A 22348-nucleotide genomic window follows, 5' to 3' on the forward strand; every position below is an offset into this window, starting at 1 on the left:
TTCAGAAATGAGAGGCTTAAAAAACACTGAAAGCTTAATAGATGGTTAATACAAAACTACTAGCCAGTCGGATTGACAACAGCCAAATGGAGCATAGTTCCTTGTGATATCCCTGAAGTACGTGATAATGACCAGCAGAAGCTGCAACAGAGCACAAGTGGTCTAGCCTAATGGAGAAATTGGCCTCCATGCATCGGACTTGTATCTCAATCATGTCCCACAGATGTCCTCTAGGTCTCAATCTGATAGAGCAAGTTGTCATCTTGATCTTTTTGTCATGTCTCTGAAACCATTTTTGGACAATTTTTGCCCTGTGGCCGGGCACATTATCCTGCTGAAAGAGGGCACTGCCATTAGGGTGACCTCTGAAGGGGTATAGTTGGGCTGTAACAAGGCTTTACAGCTTTTCTGTGTGATTAGGCCAGATACAGTGAGTTCTGCTTCTGAGTCTGCTTCATACCCAACCAACACCTCTGTGATTCTTGTAGGGACTGGAATGAAGGTATAGTTTTCTCCTCTAAGGAGATCACCTACATGTATACCTCCAAGCACATGCCATATTTCTATCGGATCCACAAAGTCTGGTTGGACTGTCAATGGTAGTAAAATTGTTGGCATAATTGGGGAGGGGTTTTGTATTGGAGGATAAGATTGATTAATTTTCTGCCACGACTGAATGACTCCTTTAAAGACAGATCTAGACATTTTCTGCTTAGATATATATATAGTTTTAAATCTCACAGTGATGCTAATTCCCTATTGCTCATAATCTATTCTGCTAATTGTTTATATGGTTTACTTATATGTGCCGATAATGGCTTTGTATGAAGATGCAGCTGAATGTCTTAGTAATATAAGGCCACATCCGGCAAATCGAATTCCCCTAGTTCTTTTGGTAAGCGAAGTGTGGTGTAAGCTAGTCTACCCCACCGTGATTTACATAAAAACTTCAAGAAAAGGGATTTTAATTCACAAAAGAAGGAACCTGGTAGCCAGGTGGGTGCTACCTGTAACACATATTGATTAGATCTTTCCTACCCATTCAGGAGATCATATGCAAGTCGAGTAACTGAAGTTGGGAACGTATGAATCTAAGGAGGGGAATGTGATTAAAAGTATATACATCCTTTGGTATTTTGATTCCTAGATATGTCAGAGAAGTGATAAGTCATCAAGGATCTATCTGTCAGTGATTGAGATTCCAAGTGCTTCACATTTTGATAGGTTTATTTTAAAATTCGAGATGAAACCAAAAGTTTTAAATGTTTGGAGGAGAGAGGGAAAAGCCCTGGCAGGGTTCCATAAGAAAAAGAGCAGGTCATCCGCAAATGCGGCTATTTTGTGTTCCCCCTCTCGTACTCTAATGCTTCAATCTAAGGGATTTTTGCGTATGTTTTGAATTAGAGTCTCTATCGTTAAAATAAAGAGGGTAAAAGAGGACAGTCCTGTCTAACTCAGTCCTGTCTAAAGTTCAGTTTACTTTAAGTTGTGCATGTGGTGTAGAATAAATGGCGGTGATTAGGTCAATGAATTTTGTGGGAAGTTAAATTTTAGTAGTGTGGATTTCTTGAATGACCAGTCAATTCTGTCGGAAGCCTTTTCTGCATCAGTCCTTAATAAAGGGAGTTTGGAATGGGTGTTTTTCATATGTTGAATAGCATAGAGGATCTTTAACACATTTCCTCTCTCCTCCCTACCCTTAATGAAACTTGTTTGGTCTGGATGCACTTATTTATGTAAGAATGGGGCTATGGGATTTGCTATCAATTTGGACCATAGTTTGATGCCATTATTAAGGTGGGATATAGGTCTGTAATTACCACAGCAAGTGGGAACCTTCTTTGTGTATGATGGTGACATAGGCCTCTAATGATTGGCAAGTGGGGCTCCTTCTTAAAGGTTGTTGAAAAAATGGTCAAGGGTACTGCAAGAGTATGGAATAATTTTTTAGTAGTACGAGATGGGGAATCCATCTAGTCCAGGACTCCGTCCACTAGAGATGGAGTAAAGTACTAACTTAATTTCATCTGATGAGATGGGGAGTAGCAATGTCTCTTGTTCTTCCATTGTCAGTTTGGGAAGGGTGATATTGTTTAGACCGTGTGTTATAAAGGTTGAAATAGAAAGAGGAAAAAGACCTAGCCACACCCTTTGTGTCGTGGATCCACGAGTCTAGTTTGCATTTCCTGATCGTGGCGGACATGACTCCCCCACCACCCCCACCCCAATTCCCATGAGCGTAGTTTTTATATCTGTAATGGGGCAAAGCCTTAGCAGCTTGGTAGTTTTAATATGCGTTTTAATTAATTTCTTAGGTCTGCTAGTTGAATTTGTGCCTCTGCCGCTAGTAGGAAAACGGTGAGGGTATGGACAGGAGGGGAAAGAGGGTGAGATGAGTGGAGGGGAGGAGGAAGGAAAGAAAAATGGAATTCCCGATCGGAGTAACTCCCATAGCCATAATTTAAAAGGGGTTCTGACATAAAAAAAAAAAAATTTGTACTCACCTTGCCTGGCCTGGCCCGATCGCCAGGCATGTCCCCTCCAGCCGGCATCTTCTTCTTTGCCTTTAAAGCAGAGCAGGAGCGGTCAAAAAGACCGCTTCCTGCTCTGGTCCGTCCGTCAGGCACTTCCGAGGTGAACGGACGGACCGCACAGTGCTTACTGTGGGCGGCCCGTCCGTCCTGCTGAACTCCGGAGTGCTGCGCATGCGCAGTGGAGACGCAGCCCGTCCTGACTCCTGTCAGAGGGCACCTCTCCACTGCGCATGCGCGTGATCCCGGAGCGGCGCGGCTAGTGCAGACAGAAGAGGAGGAACAGCGCCTGCTGGGAGATGACCCCCCCGATGTCAACAACAGAAGAACAGGTAAGTGTTATCTTTTTATGCTTTAGCAGCCATTAAACCATGGGTTCCCTGGGTCCGTTAGGCACACCAGGGAACAATGGCTGCTAAAGCATAAAAACATTATTTGTGTCAGAACCCCTTTAAGTGTATTCAAATAAAATTGAGCAATTTGCCTTTTACATAAAGGATAAAAAAAAACATAGCTGCGGAAGTACGGCATGGGTAATCAAAGGAAGAGTATCAAGAGATCGCTAAATGAGATGAAACTAGTGACTTTGCATAAAGTTTCTCAGTCCCATAGGGAACGGGACAGATCCAATGCGCAAAAAAGCACTCTTCATTTGTTAAGCACTACATAGTCCTGACAATTAAACATCAGTCTGCTCATAGTCCTGCACGTTTCTTGGACTTAGGTGACTTGTTCCTCTGGACCTGGGTCCAGGAGGAAGATGTAGGTAAGGTTGGCCAATCTTCCACTTTTGGTATCTGAAGCAGAGTGTCCAATTTAAGTGGGGGGATATCCAATGTTTCGCAGAAAGATGTTAAATCCTCCAGATTTCAGATGGGGACTCTTTTGCCATTTTTTGTAAAGCCGAGGCCAAAAGGGAATGCCCATCTATAGGGGATATTTATCCCTCTCAACTTGTCTCGATTTTAAGAGCTTGCGCTTGAATAAAGTAGTAGGGGCCCGATCATGATAAATGTGGATATTTGCCCCTTCCCACTCTAGCTGACCCTGTTCTCATGTTTTTGTCAGCAACAACGCGGTATCTGTAGCGCAGGAGGCCACAAATCGCATCCCTTGATGAGTCCGACGGGGCTGGTATTGGTCTCAAGGCTCTGTGAGCCCTTTTAATATGGATCCTTGCACGCTGTTGGCCCACTAGGTCTGAGAAAATGGCTCCCACATTCACGAGTAGGGTGGAGTGCTTACCCTGCTTATGTAGGCCTCTGATTCTTACATTAGACCACCTGCTCTGATTCTGCTGGTCCTCCAGAAGTAGGAATGAGAGCATTGCAGCGTGACTTGGTCTTTTAGCGCACCACAGAATTGGGTTAGTGCTTGTTGAGATTGCTCCAGGTAATCTACTCTTCCTTCGATCGGGCGTACATCTGCTTTAATGTCTGTTACATCATTAGCGATAGGGACTAAGGCCAAGGAGAGAGTTTTCTAAGACATTCTCTTTATATGGCATGTACCTTTTGCTCCCTCTGTTGCAGTGTCCTCCTCCGAATCTTCAGAGGTGTAGTTGGTAAGTTCCTCTGCCGGCGCCATCGTGAGACCATGAGATGCAGCTGTTTCTCTCTGCTTTTTAAAGAATTTATCCATCTCTGGCTGCTGTTTTGATGGGAGCTAGGAGATCTCCCTGGTCTTCTCCATCAGATTGTGCTTCCCCATCCTGTGTTGCTCAAGTAATAGCTAGGCTAGTAGGAGTTCAACACCGGGAGCTCAGAGTTCACACGGCTTGCATCTACCCAGTCAGACTCTGCCCCTCAAGTCAACCGCTTTTGATGCAACTTTTCTACTACTTGGAGGAATTGCTGAGCAAGTGATATGAGTGAGACATTGTTACTGCAGTTGATCTGCATCTCTTCTGACAAGCAGAGAAGACTCTGCAGGTTCAGAAGTAGCCGCTTGCCACCCCAGGGACCCTCCACATACCCAGTGCAGCACAGAGAATAGTAAGACTGAGCATCTTGGAACGTCTACTGATATGGACACAGAATAGAGACAGCAGGTGGTGCTATTCTAGCATTACTCTGGGAATATCTGGGGATAGAAACACTTTTTAATAAATGTAAATGCAAAAAAAAAAAAAGTTTCATTATGGGTTGCATTTAACGATGAGTGATATTTTTCCGTGGTACGTCCCCTTTTAAGGGGTTACACTGGTTACATATTGCTAAGATTCACACCACTGATGCACAAAAAAGTTACATGTATTGAGCCTCAATCCCAGACAGAGTTGTGCTGTTTCTGGGGTTATTTTATTTTTCTTTTTTATCAGGCAAACCTCTTTTGCTTTGCATATGATTCAAAATTTTCTAACCTACTTTTCAGACTAAAGCTAACCTGGTCACACCTCGTAATGGGGAGCCGCTGATTGCTGCTATTCAGGACTTTCTTACAGGTATGTCACATGTAATATTTGTATGTAGAAGCCTGTTGGGGAATTTTCGACTTGTGCATTTCTATAGTGTTAAATGGTGATGTCTACTTTTACCAGCCGCCTACCTCCTCACGCTCAAGGACACATTCTTTGACCGGTCCAAAGCTTGTCAAATCATTGCCTCTATCTTAGTTGGTAAAGATGAAAAGATTAAAGTCCGCCTGCCACATCCAGCAATCTTAAAGGTATTTGTTTTTAATCTTCGTCTGGTGAGTTGTTGTGCATTTTCACACTTTGTGGCTCACACAATTCTACTTTACTTCCACAGCCCGTAACTTTGTGGACTGGAAAGCAAATCTTTAGCATTATCCTGCAACCAAGTGTAGACAATCCTGTCCGTGCCAACCTGCGTACGAAGGGAAAGCAGTACTGTGGGAAAGGAGAGGATCTGTGCTCTAACGATTCTTGTAAGTTCTCTTTATTTGGACAGTAAGTTATTTTGCCTTTTATTAGCCAACAGAAATTCTTTTACTCCATTCTCTAGTACTCTCTACTTTATAAAGAATGGATTGGCCATGTCAGGCATGCTCTAAAATAATGAAATGGATGCTTACCTCTGTTCTCCACCCTGGAGGCAGTGGAACTGCTCTTGTTAGTCTTGTGCTGTCAGCTCTGTCCGGAAATCGGGTAAACACTGCAGCCAATCAGCAGCTGGAGCATCACCTTCCATTCTCCTGGCATCAGCACCCACATCCTAGGCGCCGTGCTGCCAAGAATTCAGTATAAGACATTGCCGCCGCAGCGATCACCTGACTTCCGGCCAGCACTGATAGAGGGACCTTCACCGCAGCCTCTCCCCTGCTTCCAGTGGAGAGAAGAGAGGTAAGCATCTATTCTTTTATTTCAGAGCATACATTGTCATTTTTTACAGAAATATTTTACTCTGTCAGCCCCTTTATAAGCATGTATACATTAGTCATGGCACAACCCTTTTAATTTCTGTTGGCAAATATGGGTAAAGTTCCGTATTAAAGGAACTTTTACATGTTTTTTTCTTCCTTTTTAAATGATTTACTTTACAAGTAGTAGGACTGTTTCCACAGATGTGACCATTCAGAATAGTGACCTGATGTGTGGTAGTATGGATAAAGGAACTTTGGGTTCCGGGTCGAAAAACAACATTTTCTATATTCTCCTGAGAGACTGGGGCCAAGTTGAGGCTGCTGATGCTATGTCACGTCTGGCAAGACTGGCGCCGGTATACCTGTGTAAGTAAAAGTTTGCACCATGGCATTGTAAATAAGCTGTTCAACTGTTGTCTTAAGGCTCATTTACAAGCAAAGATTATCACTCAAAATTCGTTCATGATGGCATAAGTGCGATAATCGTTGCGTGTAAACGGTTCCTTCGTTCACTCGTTGGCTGAACGATTTTAAAGGTGAATTTAAAATCCGTCATTCAGCTGGAGAGAGAGATAACAGGAACCGCACGCTGTGTTCTGTACAGGAGCAGCTGATTACATTGTATTCTGTTGACAGCCCATGCAAGAACAATGGAGCTATGTGCAGAGCTCAGACAACATGCTGTGCTCTGCAAACAGCCTCTGGAGGGCGTTTTACACTCAAATGAAGCTGATAGTGTTCATGGGCATTAGTCCGCTGTAATACTTCATGCAAAATGATCACTAAAACTGTCAATCTTTCAATTGTTCGAAAGATTCTTTGAGTATAAATGGGCCTTAGACACCATTGTTAAAAGGGTTTTCAAGATTTTATTTTATTTTTTAATAGGGATGACCTACTGTCACGTCATTAATAAGATTGTACTACTAATAAATGATTATATAATATGTTCAGACCTGCCAGAGTCCCTTTTTAACTTTTCTTTTTGCAATATATGGTCCACTTTTAACCTGTAGAGCTTCACAGGGAAATATTCCACTGAAAGCATTAGGATGAAATGTCGGTCTTAAAAGTTTTCAATGTTAGACATATCCACTATTTTATGCATTTGAGCACCTATTGCTGTAAGCCTGACATATGTGTTTTGTCAGATTACATCCACATACAGCTGATTTTCTGCAGAAAATTTGGAGAAGGATGCAGGCATATCCCTACCAAAATTAGTGGATTTTGCTGCTAATTTGCTGCTGTGCATTGTTTAAAAACCAGGCCAAACTATACTTGCCTGGTATCCTACTGGTCTCTGTTTCCCGGCCTCCTGCGCATAACTATTATTCCTCCACCACACTCTTTGTCATGGCCTACAGTTATACTTTGTCAAATAAAAAAATATCCAGCCCCCAGAAGTTGTTGTCTTGCTGCAAAACTCGGCATGCAGTTCCATCTCGGGCAAATAAGCAAATGATGAGTTGTGTTTTAGATGAACAGTCTTGCCCTCTGAGGCCCTAAAAGTGCTTCCACCCTTGACTTATAACAAAGGCTCTCAGAGGCTCCTTGTGTGTAGTGACCTCTTCTTCCGCTTGTGTAGAGCTTGTTGACCACTAGACGCCTCTACGATGCACAGAATAAATTTTATCCCGTTAAGAATTTAAGATGTGCGAAATATTGGAATGCGAGAAGCTGGATGGTCGTATCAATAAATTGTCCCCCACCGGCTGTTCTAACCAGACTCTTGCAACCAGTGGATGTGTGAGGGCAAACGAGGCGATCGGGCTCAGACCACCAGTAGAGAGGAGCATCTGATCGTCTAACAAGCATCAGCAGCTCCAACTATTTCATTGTTCACCATCCAGAGATGGGTGGCACGATCATTACAGATGTGTCTGTCTGAGCCATTTCCTGGCGCTTGACTGAAGGACATTCGATCTCTCAGCGCCCATTACATGCACTGCCTTTAACACATATACACCCTTGCTTCTGTTTGTAGTGCTATTGTGAGTGATGAAACTGGACTGCTACAGAGCGGAACCAGGGTTGTCTTTAGCAATAAATCCTGGTTTGGTTGGGTCACTGGTGGCGGCCATGTTCGTGTCTGGAGACCTAGTGTTGATGCCTCAATCCTGCCCCCACTGCTGGTGTAATGGTCTGGGGGATCAGTAATAGTAAATGTGAACCTGTAGAGCACAGGTGTCTCAGCTTCTGAAGATTACTTTCAAACCCTCTGATTCTATATAGCCAGTGTTGAAACAGCCTGGGGCAGGATTTAGCCAGTTGTGCTCTTAAGGACAGAGAACATTGCCTTTTTCTTGCCATTATGATAGCAATTAGAGATGAGCGAGCGTACTCGGAAAAGCACTACTCGCTCGAGTAATTTGCTTTATCCGAGTATCGCTGTGCTCGTCCCTGAAGATTCGGGTGCCGCTGCGGCTGACAGGTGAGTCGCAGCGGGGAGCAGGGGAGAGCGGGCGGGAGAGAGGGAGAGAAAGATCTCCCCTCCGTTCCTCCCCGCTCTCCCCTGCAGCTCCCCGCTCCGTGCCGGCACCCGAATCTTCAGGGACGAGCACAGCGATACTCGGATAAAGCAAATTACTCGAGCGAGTAGTGCTTTTCCGAGTACGCTCGCTCATCTCTAATAGCAATCAAAGAAGACAGACAATTCTAACCCTTAGAAGTGTAGATCTGTCCTACAGAGACCATGCCAAGAAAGCCAAGGTGGCAGTCAGTTTAGATTCTTATACCATGAAAAGGCACTTGGAAACTTGAGAAGACTGACAGAAAGAGGTCCGCAGACTAAAGATCTCTACAAAATCAGTTGACAGGTTTTTGAGAGGCAACAATTTGTGTGATCGGTGCATCACAGGACAAAATCTTCAAGTACAGCTTGATGCAGCAAAAAAATAAACAAGTTGCCATTTTAACTTAGGAGAAGGCTTCTACCTGCAGGTCTGACAGGTAGAATATCAGTAAGAAAGACACTGCTAAGATTGCAAAATAAAAAGACTAAGCAGCAGCTCCAGTGGACTGCTAAAGAGTGTCAGAATATCTTATGGACTGATGAATCAAAATTTGACATCTTTAGTACATCAAACTGTTTTTGTATGCCATCGAGAAGGTGAAAAGATGGTTTCTGAGTGTGACACCAACTGTCAAGCATGGAGGAGGAAATGTGATGGCTCTTTTGCTGAATCCAGAGTTGGTAATTTGCACAGGGTGACTGGCACACTGGACAAAAAGGGTCACAGCATTTTGATACACCATGCAATACCCTCTGGTGTACTCCTAATTGGTATGGGGTTTATATTACAGCAAGACAATGATCCAAGACATACTTCTAGGTTATGTCAGAACTACTTAATAAGACCGGAAGAAGCCAGTAGGCATCATAGAATGGAAAGGGCTGCAGTCTCTCCAGACTTACACCCCATTGACCTTGTTTGGGATGAACAGGTCAGAAGGGTGAAAGCAAAGCAACCTACAAGTTCAGCACATTTGTGGGAACTTCTGCAATGATATTGTGAAGAAATTTCTGAAAAAATATCCAAATGCAATTGTAAAAAGAAAGCCTCGATTGTGTAAAGCTGTTATATCATCTAGCAGGTGCGACTAGGAAAACTCAAAAATCTAGGTTTATTTTAGTGCAACAAAGTTAATCCATTTTTAGTCCTCTTGTTTGTTCTATGCTTTCATTTCCAAGTACATTCAAGATATTAAACTGTGGAAACCTCAATAAAGACTGGAAAAATTGGTGTTGTACAACTTTTGATCGTTAGTATATGTGTATACACTAACAGCAAAATTTGTCACAACCGAGTTTTATTGTGGATTCTTACTTCCCATTTTGAACTTGGTGAGGGAAATCTGCAACAGGAATCGATAGGCTGTAAATTTTTTCATACTTTTGTTCTTTTTTGATCATGTGTTTTGTTTGTTTGGTTTTTTTTTTTTGCGTGTTTTTGTCTCTTAATACAGACATTGAGCATGATTTAATGCCAACCGTAATAATTTACCTCATATGTTTTTGGTTCTGATTCAGCAAACAGAGGTTTCTCCATTGGCATTGGCGATGTCACTCCAGGACAAGGTCTACTAAAGGCCAAACAAGATCTTTTAGATGCTGGTTACAAGAAGTGTGATGAGTACATTGAAGCGCTAAACACTGGAAAGTTACAACAGCAACCTGGGTGTAGTGCTGAAGAGACCTTAGAGGTAGGTCCTATATAAGTATGTGCTGCTGATTTATCTGGCTTTGGTTGAAATTTAGTCTCCAAATATTGTACCAGGGAAGTTCTACCAGGGATACCTTTTGTCGGTATTAGTGTTTCTTAACGCCACCAGCCTGAGGGGTGCAGATGGGCTGAGGAGAAGGGAATGCGCAAAGATTCTCATTGGCAGATGCATACACACCCTCAGCGATATGCCCCTGGCATATCGCTGAGGGTGTGTATGCATCTGCCAATGGGAATCTTTGGGCGTTCCCTTCTCCTCAGCCCATTTCCACCCCTCAGGCTGGTGGCGTCAAGATACACTAATACCCATTTTTTCAATCATTATTAATTCCAGGATAGTTAGAGGTGTTTATCACCAAAACATAAGGTTTTTATGTAAATGAAGCCTAATCATTATGTAAGGATCAGTTATGACTTAATTTCACGGTCTAAAAATCCTTCTCTTACATTTAGTGAAAGGAGATATTTTTCTGTACATCTGGGTGCTTGGCTACTAGGGTTCCCTATTACAAAGTTCCCTATTACAAAGTATCAGGACAGGAAGTACTTGGGCTGTGTAACATACATTGTGTTAGGCTGTGTTCCCACTGAACAGAAATCCCACGGAAATCTCGCGGAATGACTGCAGTGTGACCGCACAGAAATCCCTCAAGATTTCCGCGGCTGAAATGCAGCTTCCAAACTCGCGCCGTACGGCGCAGATTTTGAAGCTGCTTCGCTGCCTGTAGTCTACCTGCGTCCGTCTCTGCCCATAGAGAAGAGATGGCCGCAGCGGAGACGGCGCTAAAATTGACATGGCGCGACATTGATTTCCACACGGCATGTCAGTTTCAGTGCGGCTTGTCCGCACACTGTGCAGAAGCCATTGTGGCCGAGATTTTTGTAAGTCTCGTGCACTTTGCTGCTTTATCTCGGAATAAAAATTGCCGGCAGAATTTCCGTGAAGAAAGTCTGCATGGCAATTCCGCTCGGTGTGAACCCAGTCTTAGAGTTGTAGCACTGCAAGCACTTACAACGTGTACAGGTGAGCTGGAATGCAAGTCTGCTTGGTAGCTGCCTGCTTCCATTTAGTTTTTGTAAAGCCAGTTTTTCTACATCCATGTGTTGTAATGTCACGTACCGGTATCCATCAGACATGATCACTGCTGGGTTTTTCAGTAAATTAAATCTGTATTGCAGTTATTTTCTCTATCTTCTACTGACAAATGTCTTTTGGTTCCTGATGGAATTAAAAATGAGTGTCCTTTCTCATTCGTTTTTTTCCCCCCAAGGCCTTGATCTTACGTGAGCTGTCAGTGATCAGAGACCACGCTGGCAGCGCCTGCCTGAGAGAACTGGACAAGAGCAACAGCCCCCTCATTATGGCACTGTGTGGCTCTAAAGGTATGATAACAGGGAGAAAGACCAGATTTGGTACTTATTACCGATACGTCGTCATCAGCTGCACTTGTTGGTGACTTAAAGGGGTTGTCCCACGCCGAAACATTTTTTTGGTTTTTTTTTCGCATAGGCCCCCCGTTCAGTGCAGGACAAACCCAAGGGATGTGTTGAAATTAAAAAAAAAATTTTACTTTCCCGAATCCCCTCTCTGCAACTTCTTCCTTCTTTTCCTCCAAGATGGCCACCAGGATCTTCACCCACGATGCACAGCGGGTCTTCTCCCATGGTGCACCGTGGGCTCTGTGCGGTCCATTGCCGATTCCAGCCTCCTGATTGGCTGGAATCGGCACACGTGACGGGGCGGAGCTACGTGATGACGCGTATAAGGAGCGGAGCCAGAACGCCGCTCGTGCCCGGACCGACCAGAAGGGAGAAGACCCTTCTGCGCAAGCGCGTCTAATCGAGTGATTAGACGCTGAAATTAGACGGAGCCATGGAGACGGGGACGCCAGCAACGGAGTGGGTAAGTGAATAACTTCTGTATGGCTCATATTTAATGCACGATGTATATTACAAAGTGCATTAATATGGCCATACAGAAGTGTATACCCCCACTTGCTTTCGCGAGACAATCCCTTTAAAAATGTTACTCCAAGCTCTCAAGTGATTTTCCGCTTTCATATTTGTTTAACCTAGGAAAACCTTCCTATAAGGGGTGGAACATCTTACAGGTTTCTAGTAGATCTCGCTAAATGAAAACCTGCATGGAATTCTTAGTTTGTATCATTACAATCGAACGTCAATAATGCCACAATGTATTTTACCAAAAACAGCTGAGTGATTTTAACATGTACTGAAGGCTTCTTCAAAGGAAAGAATGTTTTATGAGCCTTGCTCCCAGTACAAGTGATCATTTTACTTTTTATTTAGGTTCATTTATTAACATCTCCCAGATGATTGCTTGCGTGGGTCAGCAGGCGATCAGTGGCTCTCGTGTTCCTGACGGCTTTGAGAACAGATCTCTTCCACATTTTGAGAAACATTCAAAGGTGAGTTTCTGAGCACGACTTTTTTGATGAGTACTTTCTCATCTTGACATCTAAATATGTCAGTCTTGTAGGTTTTGATATGGAACCAGATTTCTCATCAAATAACCTAAAACCTTGCAGGGAATACAGTTAATTTTCTTAGTTTTGGTGTAGATTACATCTATTGTAAGAAAATCACTTATTTATTGTACAGATCTCATGAATGAGGGTAATGGATGATAAATCTCTCAGAAAACTCATTTTGAAATTTTAATATGTAATCACAGCTACCGGCAGCCAAAGGATTTGTGGCAAACAGCTTTTATTCTGGACTAACGCCCACAGAATTCTTCTTCCACACCATGGCTGGACGTGAAGGCCTAGTAGACACAGCTGTAAAGACAGCTGAGACTGGTTATATGCAGGTATGGCCTGGATGCTATCTAAGTTGTGTATCTGTATCGTCTCATTAGGTGCATTAATAACATGACTTTCTCTGACTTTTTGATTTATGCCTTGCATTTTCTATTTGAAGCACACCTAGTAGAGGATTTGAGCTGAGAAGTTCAGTTTCAATATCATTTGAAATGGTCTATTCGTTGTTGTTAACCGTTTAGTCATTCACGCCCCTCAGCAACCCTAAAGGCTTCCTCCCTCCATGTTTTTCGGTTTTGCACTGCTTTTTTTCAGTTGTGTGATATCCATGCCAGTATCAGCGATCGTGTTTTTTGGCGGCCAGGTATTCTTTTGCCACTGATCGGTGCAAGCATTATAAATTTTTCTAGCGACTCTGCTCACGCTGCGGAATAAGTTGGCGCTATACAAGTAAAGATTATTATTATTATTCAAAGTTTTGTATTCTGGGATCCAAACCTGTCCTAAGTTCGGGGGGATGGGTAGGGTGGGAAGGGGTTTTTGTTATGGTTCATACATCTAAGATAACCATTCTACTTTATTGCACTTTGTTTTGGCGTGACTCTTCTTTCGGTGTTATGCGGGTGTCCTGCGCAAACAATGTCCAACTCTATGACAATGGCTAACACGCATCTCAAGCTGATCTCCTGGAATGTTAGGGGTTTGAATTCCAAATTTAAGAGAGCTTTAACTTTCAATTTTCTAAAAATCCATTCTCCCCACATCATACTACTTCAGGAGACACATCTACAGGGCTCAAAGATACTGGCTCTTAAGAGGGCCAATATAGGCGCTGCGTACCACGCTACTTATTCCAACTATGCCAGGGGAGTCAGCGTCCTGGTAACTAAAGCAGCCCAATTTGTACTTTGACAAATCCACATTGATCCTGGGGGTCGGTTTTTGATCCTTCAGGGCACCTTCCATGGTCGGCTCCTCACAATAATCAATATCTATCTGCCGCCCCCCGCTGATAAAATCCTCTCCGATGTGATGGCCCAGGTGGTTTTGCTCGAACCTACTCCAATAATATTTATGGGGGACTTCAATCTGATTTTGGACCCGGTGCGGGACCGGTTCACTCCAGCTGCCTCGGTATCAACCAGATTGCTGACATGGGCTGACTCCTACTTGCTGCAGGAAATATGGCGACACCTGCATGACACTGCCTATTCATGTCATTCCCTAACACATAATGCTTTTTCCCCAGTCGTCTCCACGACAGCACCACCTGAGATTGCCTCCTCCTGATAGGACAGGAACATACTGAGAGGTTAAAAGCTCCCCCCTTCCCCACTTTCCTCAGTGTCTTCCTGTCCTGCCAGGAGGCAGGATCTCTGAGAGGGGCTGGTGGAGAAGCCAGCCAAAGCATACTCACGGGCGGATCGGAGGGCAGTGGGTCAGCCTGTCCTCCCTTCCCAGCCAGACGACTCCCGGGACGCCACATGGGGTGGTAGCCCCCGGGCCAGGTTCCTCCCGGAACGGCGGCCCATGGGGGGTACAAAGCGGGAGCCTCAGCCCCCCCTCCTCCTCCTCCTCCTCGTATAGTCACAGCGCGGCGCTCCAGGAAGCCCTTTGACGGCGGGTGGCGGGGCGTCGCGTCACGTGTCCAGCGTGGTGACGTCATCACGCTCGCATCAGGAGACACACAGAGGGGGCGGGGCTTAGCGCAGGAGCGCAAAAAATTCAAAATAAGGAACCTGAGAGAAGCCAGAAGGTGGACCAGCACTACAGGTCGCAGGGTGTCTGCAGCACCGGTATAGTAATGAGTGCTCCAGCTCCAGAGATAGCTGAAACCTCAGCCTCAGCGGCCGTAAGTAGCCAGTGCGGCAAAAAATACAAATGCAAAAATCCAGTGTATTATGTATGGAAAATTGCATATTTACCCGCAAAAATGCTCTTTTGTCAGGGGGATAAAAAAGATGCCCCCCCCCAGAACAAAACTCAAAAAATGCGTGGAGGCGGGACAAGACTGCCAGCTACGTACCAGGGCCTCTATGCAAGGCGTGCGTAGCTAGGCTAGTCAAAGAGGAATCGGGAGGACGTTAGGAAGCTGGTGAAAGAGGAGGTTCGATCAGCCCTAAAGTCACAGATAGCGCCGCCAGCTAAGCGCCAGAAAAAGGCGTACGTTCCCGAGGAGCCTTCCGACTCCGAGTTCAATCGGGTCGGAGCAAGAGGAACCGGCGGCCGAGGAGTCCTCAGATGAGGAGGACTACAAAAACTACCTATTTCATCAGGACGACTTAACGGAACTGATTAAGTCGGTCAGGGCTACCCTAAAAATGGAAGAGCCCAGGGAACTACGCACCCTGCAGGATGAGATATTCGGGGGACTAGGGGAGAGGCGTAAGCATACCTTCCCTGTCCACAAAAACATCACTAGAATTATTCAAAAAAATCGTGGGAGGCAGCGGCAAACATACTCAGGCCAGGTAACGCAGCCACTTGCGTGGTGTGGACTCTGGGGGTATGGCTAGAACAGCTGGAGCTGCATTTAACCAATAAGATGCCAAGGGAACAGATCCTAAACTCGCTCCCTATCCTGCGGATGGCAACAAATTTCCTAGCAGATGCAGCAGCCGAAACAGTCAAGCTCTCGGTGAAAGCTACAGCCCGGTCTAACTCAGCCAGACGGGTGTTATGGCTGAAGTCGTGGTCAGACTACCTAGCCTCTAAAAATAAGCTATGTGCCCTCCCGTTCTACGGCCAGTTTCTGTTCGGACCAGACTTAGACAAGATCCTGGAGAAGGCGGCCGACAGAGGGGGTTCCCGGAAGAAAAGCCACAGAGAGGGAAGACCTTCTTCCGGGCCCCAGTGCAACAGCCCGAGACCTACCGAGGCAAGGGCAAGACGGGACGTTGGAGTTACCCTAAGTGGGGCAAAGGAAGGAATATCTTCTTTAACCCCCACCAGGGGGAGCCAAAAAGCAGAGACCCTGACGCCATCCCCGTAGGGGCAAGGCTGGGGAGCTTTGCGGATCAATGGGCCGCGATTTGCGAAAGCACATGGATCCCAAAGATCTTACAGCAGGGATACCGGATAGAGCTGGTGTCCCTCCTCAGAAGGAAATTCGTTACCACAGGAGGTTCAGGGCAACAGAGGCAAAGCGTTCGGGACCTGCAACAACTAAACGCAATATCCCCCGTACCTTGAAACGAGGAAACCCAGGGCCATTATTCCAGGCTCTTCCTAGTAAGAAAACCCTGCGGGAGACAGAGGATGATGGTGAATCTGAAGCCTCTGAACGCCTGCGTCAGATACAGGAAATTCAAAATGGAGTGCATCTCCTCAGCAATAAAGTTGATTCCCAGAGGGGCCTACATGGCATCCATCCATCTAAAAGACGCTTATTTCCACGTGCCGATCCACAAGGGGTCCCAGAAATACCTAAGGTTCGCAGTGGGTATGGGCAAAGGAATAGAGCACCACCAATTCAGATGCCTGCCTTTCGGGATTTCCTCAGCACCCAGGATTTTCACCAAAATTATGGCAGAGGTAGCCGCCTACCTGAGGAAGAAGTCGATCCTAATAATACCCGACCTGGACGATATTTTGATAATAGAGTCCAGGGAGCTCCTAACAAAATACCTGGAGATAGTGCTAGAACTTCTCCAGTCCCTAGGACTGGGAAAAATCCAGCCTAAACCCCGGCAAGGAAGAAACGTTTCTGGGCATAGCACTCAACTCAGAATCTCAATGCTCCTGCCTACCCGAGGAAAAAATACAAAAAATCCGACGGCTAGTCAAAACCTGCCTACGGAGACAATCGTGCACAATTCAGGAAGCCATGTCTCTCCTGGGAAGCCTGACATCATGCATTCCAGGAGTAGCATGGGCCCAGGCTCCCAGCAGAGCTCTGCAAGCCTCAGTCCTATCCACGTGGGACAAAAAAACAGTCCTCTCTAGGGGCAAGAATGTACATCCCAAACACAGTAAAAACATCCCCGCGTTGATGGACATCCCCAGCGAACCTGCGGAGAGGGGTCCACTGGATACAGAACCCGACCACGCACATCACAACGGACGCAAGCGCTTGGGGATGGGGAGCGCATGTGGGGGACCAGTTCCTTCAGGGCCTATGGCCACAAAGGATAAGAGACCAATCCTCAAATTACAGGGAACTACAGGCCGTATGGTGGGTCCTACAGCAGTTAGGAAACTCGCTACAGAACCAGCACATAAAGATATTGTCGGACAATACCACCGCGGTTGCCCATATTTGGCACCAGGGGGGCACAAGGTCTCCCGCCCTGCAAAACATCGAGCAAAAAATTTTCCACTGGGCAGAGGCCCTGATCCTCTCGATCACGGCAACACATTTGAAGGGGACACTAAATCAAAAAGCGGATTTTCTCAGCAGGAGGCAGTTAGACCCAGGAGAGTGGTCTCTCTCCCAGGAAGCATTCAGAATCCTGACCAACCGGTGGGGGACCTCATAATTAGACCTATTCGCAACCAGGGAGAATGCCAAAGTAAGCAACTTCTTCTCCCTCTGGCCAGGAGATCGTCCTACAGCAATAGACGCCCTAGGCCAGCACTGGGGAGAGGGGCTGGCGTACGCTTTTCCTCCGATATAGCTGATCCCCAGGGTCTTACAACATTTCAGAACCCAGGTATGCGCACTAATCCTGGTGACCCCCTTCTGGCCCAAGAGAAGTTGGTTCGGTCTCCTGACAACACTGAGCATCCAGGACCCAGTCACCTTTCCTACTTGGACAGACCTGCTATCACAGGGGCCACTGAACCACCCGGGCATAGACAGGCTCCATTTAACAGCATGGCTCTTGAGGAATCCTCACTAAGAGGGAAGGGGTTCTCAGAGAGAGTGGTCGAAACACTAATGTCCAGCAGGAAAAAGACGACCCACCTTATCTACCAGAAGGTTTGGAGAAGGTTTTTCTCATGGAGACAGGGAAGGGATTCCCGGGATTCCATCCCGGATATCCCTCTGATGTTAGAGTTCTTACAGAAAGGTCTAGAAATGGGCCTCTCTCCAAGTACCCTGAGAGTCCAGATCGCAGCCCTTAGCGCTATATGCGACACAAAGTTCGCAGAAAACAGATGGGTCAGCAGGTTCCTGACAGCAGCAGCTAGACTGCGACCCAGGCCCATAAATGTTTGCCCAGACTGGAACCTTAAAGGGGTTGTCCCGCGGCAGCAAGTGGGTCTATACACTTCTGTATGGCCATATTAATGCACTTTGTAATGTACATTGTGCATTAATTATGAGCCATACAGAAGTTATCAAAAGTTTTATACTTACCTGCTCCGTTGCTGGCGTCCTCGTCTCCATGGTGCCGACTAATTTTCGGCCTCCGATGGCCAAATTAGCCGCGCTTGCGCAGTCCGGGTCTTCTGCTGTCTTCAATGGGGCCGCTCGTGCAGAATGCCGGCTCCGTGTAGCTCCGCCCCGTCACGTGCCGATTCCAGCCAATCAGGAGGCTGGAATCGGCAATGGACCGCACAGAAGCCCTGCGGTCCACGGAGGGAGCAGACCCCGGCGGCCATCTTCAGCAGGTGAGTATGAAGACGCCGGACCGCCGGGATTCAGGTAAGCACTCTCCGGTTTGTTTTTTTAACCCCTGCATCGGGATTGTCTCGCGCCGAACCGGGGGGGGGGGGGTTAAAAAAAAAACCCGTTTCGGAGCGGGACAACCCCTTTAATTGGGCCCTAAAAGCCATGACAACAGAACCATTCGAGCCGATCGAAGCATTAACGATAAAAATGCTTACGATCAAGACTATTTTCCTAGAGTAGCCATCACCTCCGCAAGGCAAGTTAGCGCGTTGCAGGCCCTGTCCATTCGCCACCCGTTCCTGAAAATCTCGGACTCCAAATTAGTATTTAAAACGGAACCTGCCTTCATGCCGAAAGTAGTATCACATTTTCATAGGTCACAAGACCTAATAATTCCCTCCTTCTTCAGTAAGCCTAAAAACGAAGAAGAAAAAACCCTAAACTGCCTGGACGTTAGGAGAGCAGTCCTAGGCTACATAGAGGCGACAAGCCACTGGAGACGGGACGACAACCTGTTCGTCCAGTTCAGTGGCCCAAACAAAGGGAGCAAAGCAGCAAAAAGCTCCATAGCCAGGTGGATCCACCTAGCCATCATAGAGTCCTACAAGGCCCTCGGGAAGGAAATCCCTTTAGCTCTTAAAGCCCATTCTACAAGGGCAGTAGCATCGTCATGGGCCGAACATAGCTCAGCTTCGGTCGAGCAGATATGCAAGGCCGCAGTCTGGAAAAAAAACCCACACGTTCATTAAACACTAGAGGGTAAAAGTGCAGCAGGACGAGGACATGGCCTTCGGCCGCAAAGTCCTCTCGGCAGCAATCCCACCCTAGAAAAAGACTTTAGTTGGTACGTCTCAGGTGGTGCTGTCGTGGAGACGACTGGGGAAAAAATAGATTATACTTACCCGATAATCGGGTTTCCAGTAGTCTCCACGACAGCACCCGTACATTCCCCCCCTAAATTGATAGAAAAGAAATTATAGAATATCATTTTCCAAAAAAAAAAAAAAAAAAAACCCCAGTTGGGGGGAAAAAATAAAAAAATTTTAATTTAGGCTCCTACCCCGGCAATTCGTTAGAATCCACTGAGGAAAGTGGGGAAGGGGGGAAGGGGGGGGGGGGGAGCTTTTAACCTCTCAGTATGTTCCTGTCCTATCAGGAGGAGGCAATCTCAGGTGGTGCTGTCGTGGAGACTACTGGAAACCCGATTATCGGGTAAGTATAATCTATTTTTTTCCCACATCGACCTGTGTTTTGGCTCCCCGGACTGTCTTCCTATGGTGCGGGATGTTTCCTATCTGCCCAGGGGCATATCGGACCATTCCCCACTCCATCTGGTCCTTGACCTTGGTGTGGAGGGCTCTCGCCCTTTGTGGAGACTCAGCCCTCTATGGCTGGCGCAGGGAGAGGTACATGAGTACACTGAGCAGGAAGCAGGGATATACTGGGAGGTCAATGAGGGGACTGCTTCGGAGCTGACTGTGTGGGACGCCTTTAAGGCTTTTACTAGGGGGTCTTTCACATCCGCCATTGCTGAGTATAGAAGATCGCTGCATGCTGCCCGATTGGACCTGGAACGCTGCCTTGTTGCGGCAGAGGCCAGACACATAGCAGATCCTTCCCCAGAGGCCTACCTGGACTTAAATAACCTACGGCGGGAATACAAGCTACTACTCACTGAATATACCAAAAAGAAGTTTCTTTACACTCGTCACCAGGTCTTTGACCAGGGAGATAAGAACGGTCGCCTGCTGGCCTATTTAGCAAGGGAGGATCAGACATTGCTGCCAATCACGGTGGTGCGCGATGCTTCGGGGACCCTGGTGGATAATCCCAAACTGATCAATCTAACGTTTGCCCACTTCTATAGTAATCTTTATACTTCCAAACTTAGCTGCTCGGATGAACAGCTAATAGCTTACCTTGGTGATGTCCCTTTCCCAGCGCTGAGCCCAAGTAGTGCCACTTATTTGGATGGGGACTTAAGTAGGAGGTAATGGACGCTATCGAGTCACTTCCCAATAGGAAATCGCCAGGGTTGGATGGACTCCCTGGGGAGTGGTATAAAAAGAATGCGGATTTCCTAGCTCCCCGGCTTCTAACGCTATATAACTTTATTCTGCGAGATGGTGCCGTGCCGGACACCATGCGCAAGGCCATAATTGTCATGATTCCTAAAGCTGGAAAAGATCCTGCAGATTGTGGTTCCTATAGGCCCATCTCGCTTCTTAACAACGACGTTAAAATTCTAGCAAAAATACTGGTGACGCGCATAATTTCCGTTCTTAAAGAGATTATACACCCTGACCAATCTGGCTTCATGCCTGGCAAAAGTACAGACCTGAATCTAAGGTGGCTTTTTGACCATCTGACATATGAACACTCTAACTGCGGGAAACGCACCCTGGTATTTATAGACCAGGCAAAGGCCTTCGACTCAGTAGAGTGGAGGTACTTGTGGGCAGTGATGCAATGGTTTGGATTTGGGCCAGTATTTATTAAATGGGTAAAGATCCTATATGATTCCCCAGTAGCCAGTGTTAAAACCAATGTCCATATTTCGGCCCAGTTCCCCCTCGGTAGAGGCACACGACAGGGTTGCCCCCTGTCCCCTGCCCTGTTTGCCCTTGCTATAGAGCCACTTGCAGTCCGGGTCCGGACATCGCCGGTAATAAAAGGATTTAAACTTCACAACTATGAAGAGCGCATAGCACTATACGCTGATGACACCCTCCTCTTCCTCCAGGATCCGGAGTCCTCACTTGACTCTGCACTCACCATTTTTGACACATTTGGCCTGCATTCAGGTATTCGGGTCAATTGGGACAAAACCCATTTAATTGCAATAGACTCTGCAGCGGCTGAGCTCCCTTTGCCCGCTCCACTGAGCTGGACAACTCAGACAACCTACTTGGGTATAAGAGTGTCGGTGAGGGCTTCTGCCTTCTTTGACCTTAATTTAGCTCCCCTCCTGAAATGGGCTGAGGAAATGGCGACACGATGGGCCTCTCTCCCGCTCACTCTAGTGGGCAGGGTCAATTTGATAAAGATGAAGCTGCTACCAAAATTTTTGTACGTACTACATAACTCCCCTGTCCTGGTCCCAATCAGATTCTTCGCTACGCTTCGTGGGATTGTACTGCGTATCCTGTGGAGAGGCTCCACCCCCAGGATTAAATTGGAGACCCTGTGCCTCCCAGTGAGCTGGGGAGGATTAGCCTTACCCCATTTTTACTATTACTACCTGGCCAGCCAGCTGGTGTATGCTGGGTGGTGGCTGACCTCATCGGATTACAATCCGGTGGTTGGACTGGAGCGCAGTGTGGCGGACCCCACCCTGGGATTGAGGGGTCTGCTGATGCGCGGCCACTCCTCTTCTAGTGCCCCCTTACCTGCCCCCATGCTGGTAACACTTAAAATATGGCACAAGGCATTGCAGCTGACCCCTGTAGTGGAAGTCACATGGTCCCCACATACTCCTTTGTGGGATAATCCACACTTGCCGCACCTGCAGCGCTTTACAGAGTCTGCATTCTGGAGAGCTCATGGTATTAATCTACTATCTGACATAGTCACTGAGGGCATCTTCTGCACCTTCCTTCAACTGCAGATAGTCTACAACCTGCCTGAACACTCCTATTTCAGATACTACCAGTTACGACATGTGATCAGGGCTCAGTTTCAGGGCCTGTCCATACCGCTGTCCCTGACTCGGTTGGAGGGTTTGGCACAGATGTGCAACATAGTAAGACCATTGTCCAGTTTCTATGCCCACTTAGTGCAGTGTTTTGCCCCGTTGAGAGAGAGAGCCACCCAAAAATGGATCATTGACATTCCTGATCTGTTGGAGGGAGAGGGTGAAGACATATTGACGAGCTCTGTTCCTCCCTTGATTAGTGCTAGAGATAGGCTCATCCAGGTAAGGTTCCT

At 46.5% G+C, this 22348-nt stretch overlaps 1 protein-coding gene across 1 annotated transcript in view; it reads left to right on the plus strand.

The window, feature by feature from the left end:
• The window catches only part of POLR3A (RNA polymerase III subunit A), a 79491-nt gene that overhangs the window by 18687 nt on the left and 38456 nt on the right, over window positions 1-22348 (plus strand). Inside the window, exons 12-19 of the mRNA XM_066600368.1 lie at window positions 4905-4974; window positions 5071-5198; window positions 5282-5420; window positions 6057-6221; window positions 9889-10061; window positions 11353-11464; window positions 12392-12510; window positions 12777-12914. Coding sequence (XP_066456465.1) covers window positions 4905-4974; window positions 5071-5198; window positions 5282-5420; window positions 6057-6221; window positions 9889-10061; window positions 11353-11464; window positions 12392-12510; window positions 12777-12914 — 1044 coding nt within the window. The remainder of the gene's footprint in view (window positions 1-4904; window positions 4975-5070; window positions 5199-5281; window positions 5421-6056; window positions 6222-9888; window positions 10062-11352; window positions 11465-12391; window positions 12511-12776; window positions 12915-22348) is intronic.

This window comes from Eleutherodactylus coqui, chromosome 4, assembly GCF_035609145.1.
Source record: "Eleutherodactylus coqui strain aEleCoq1 chromosome 4, aEleCoq1.hap1, whole genome shotgun sequence".
Classification (NCBI taxonomy): domain Eukaryota; kingdom Metazoa; phylum Chordata; class Amphibia; order Anura; family Eleutherodactylidae; genus Eleutherodactylus; species Eleutherodactylus coqui.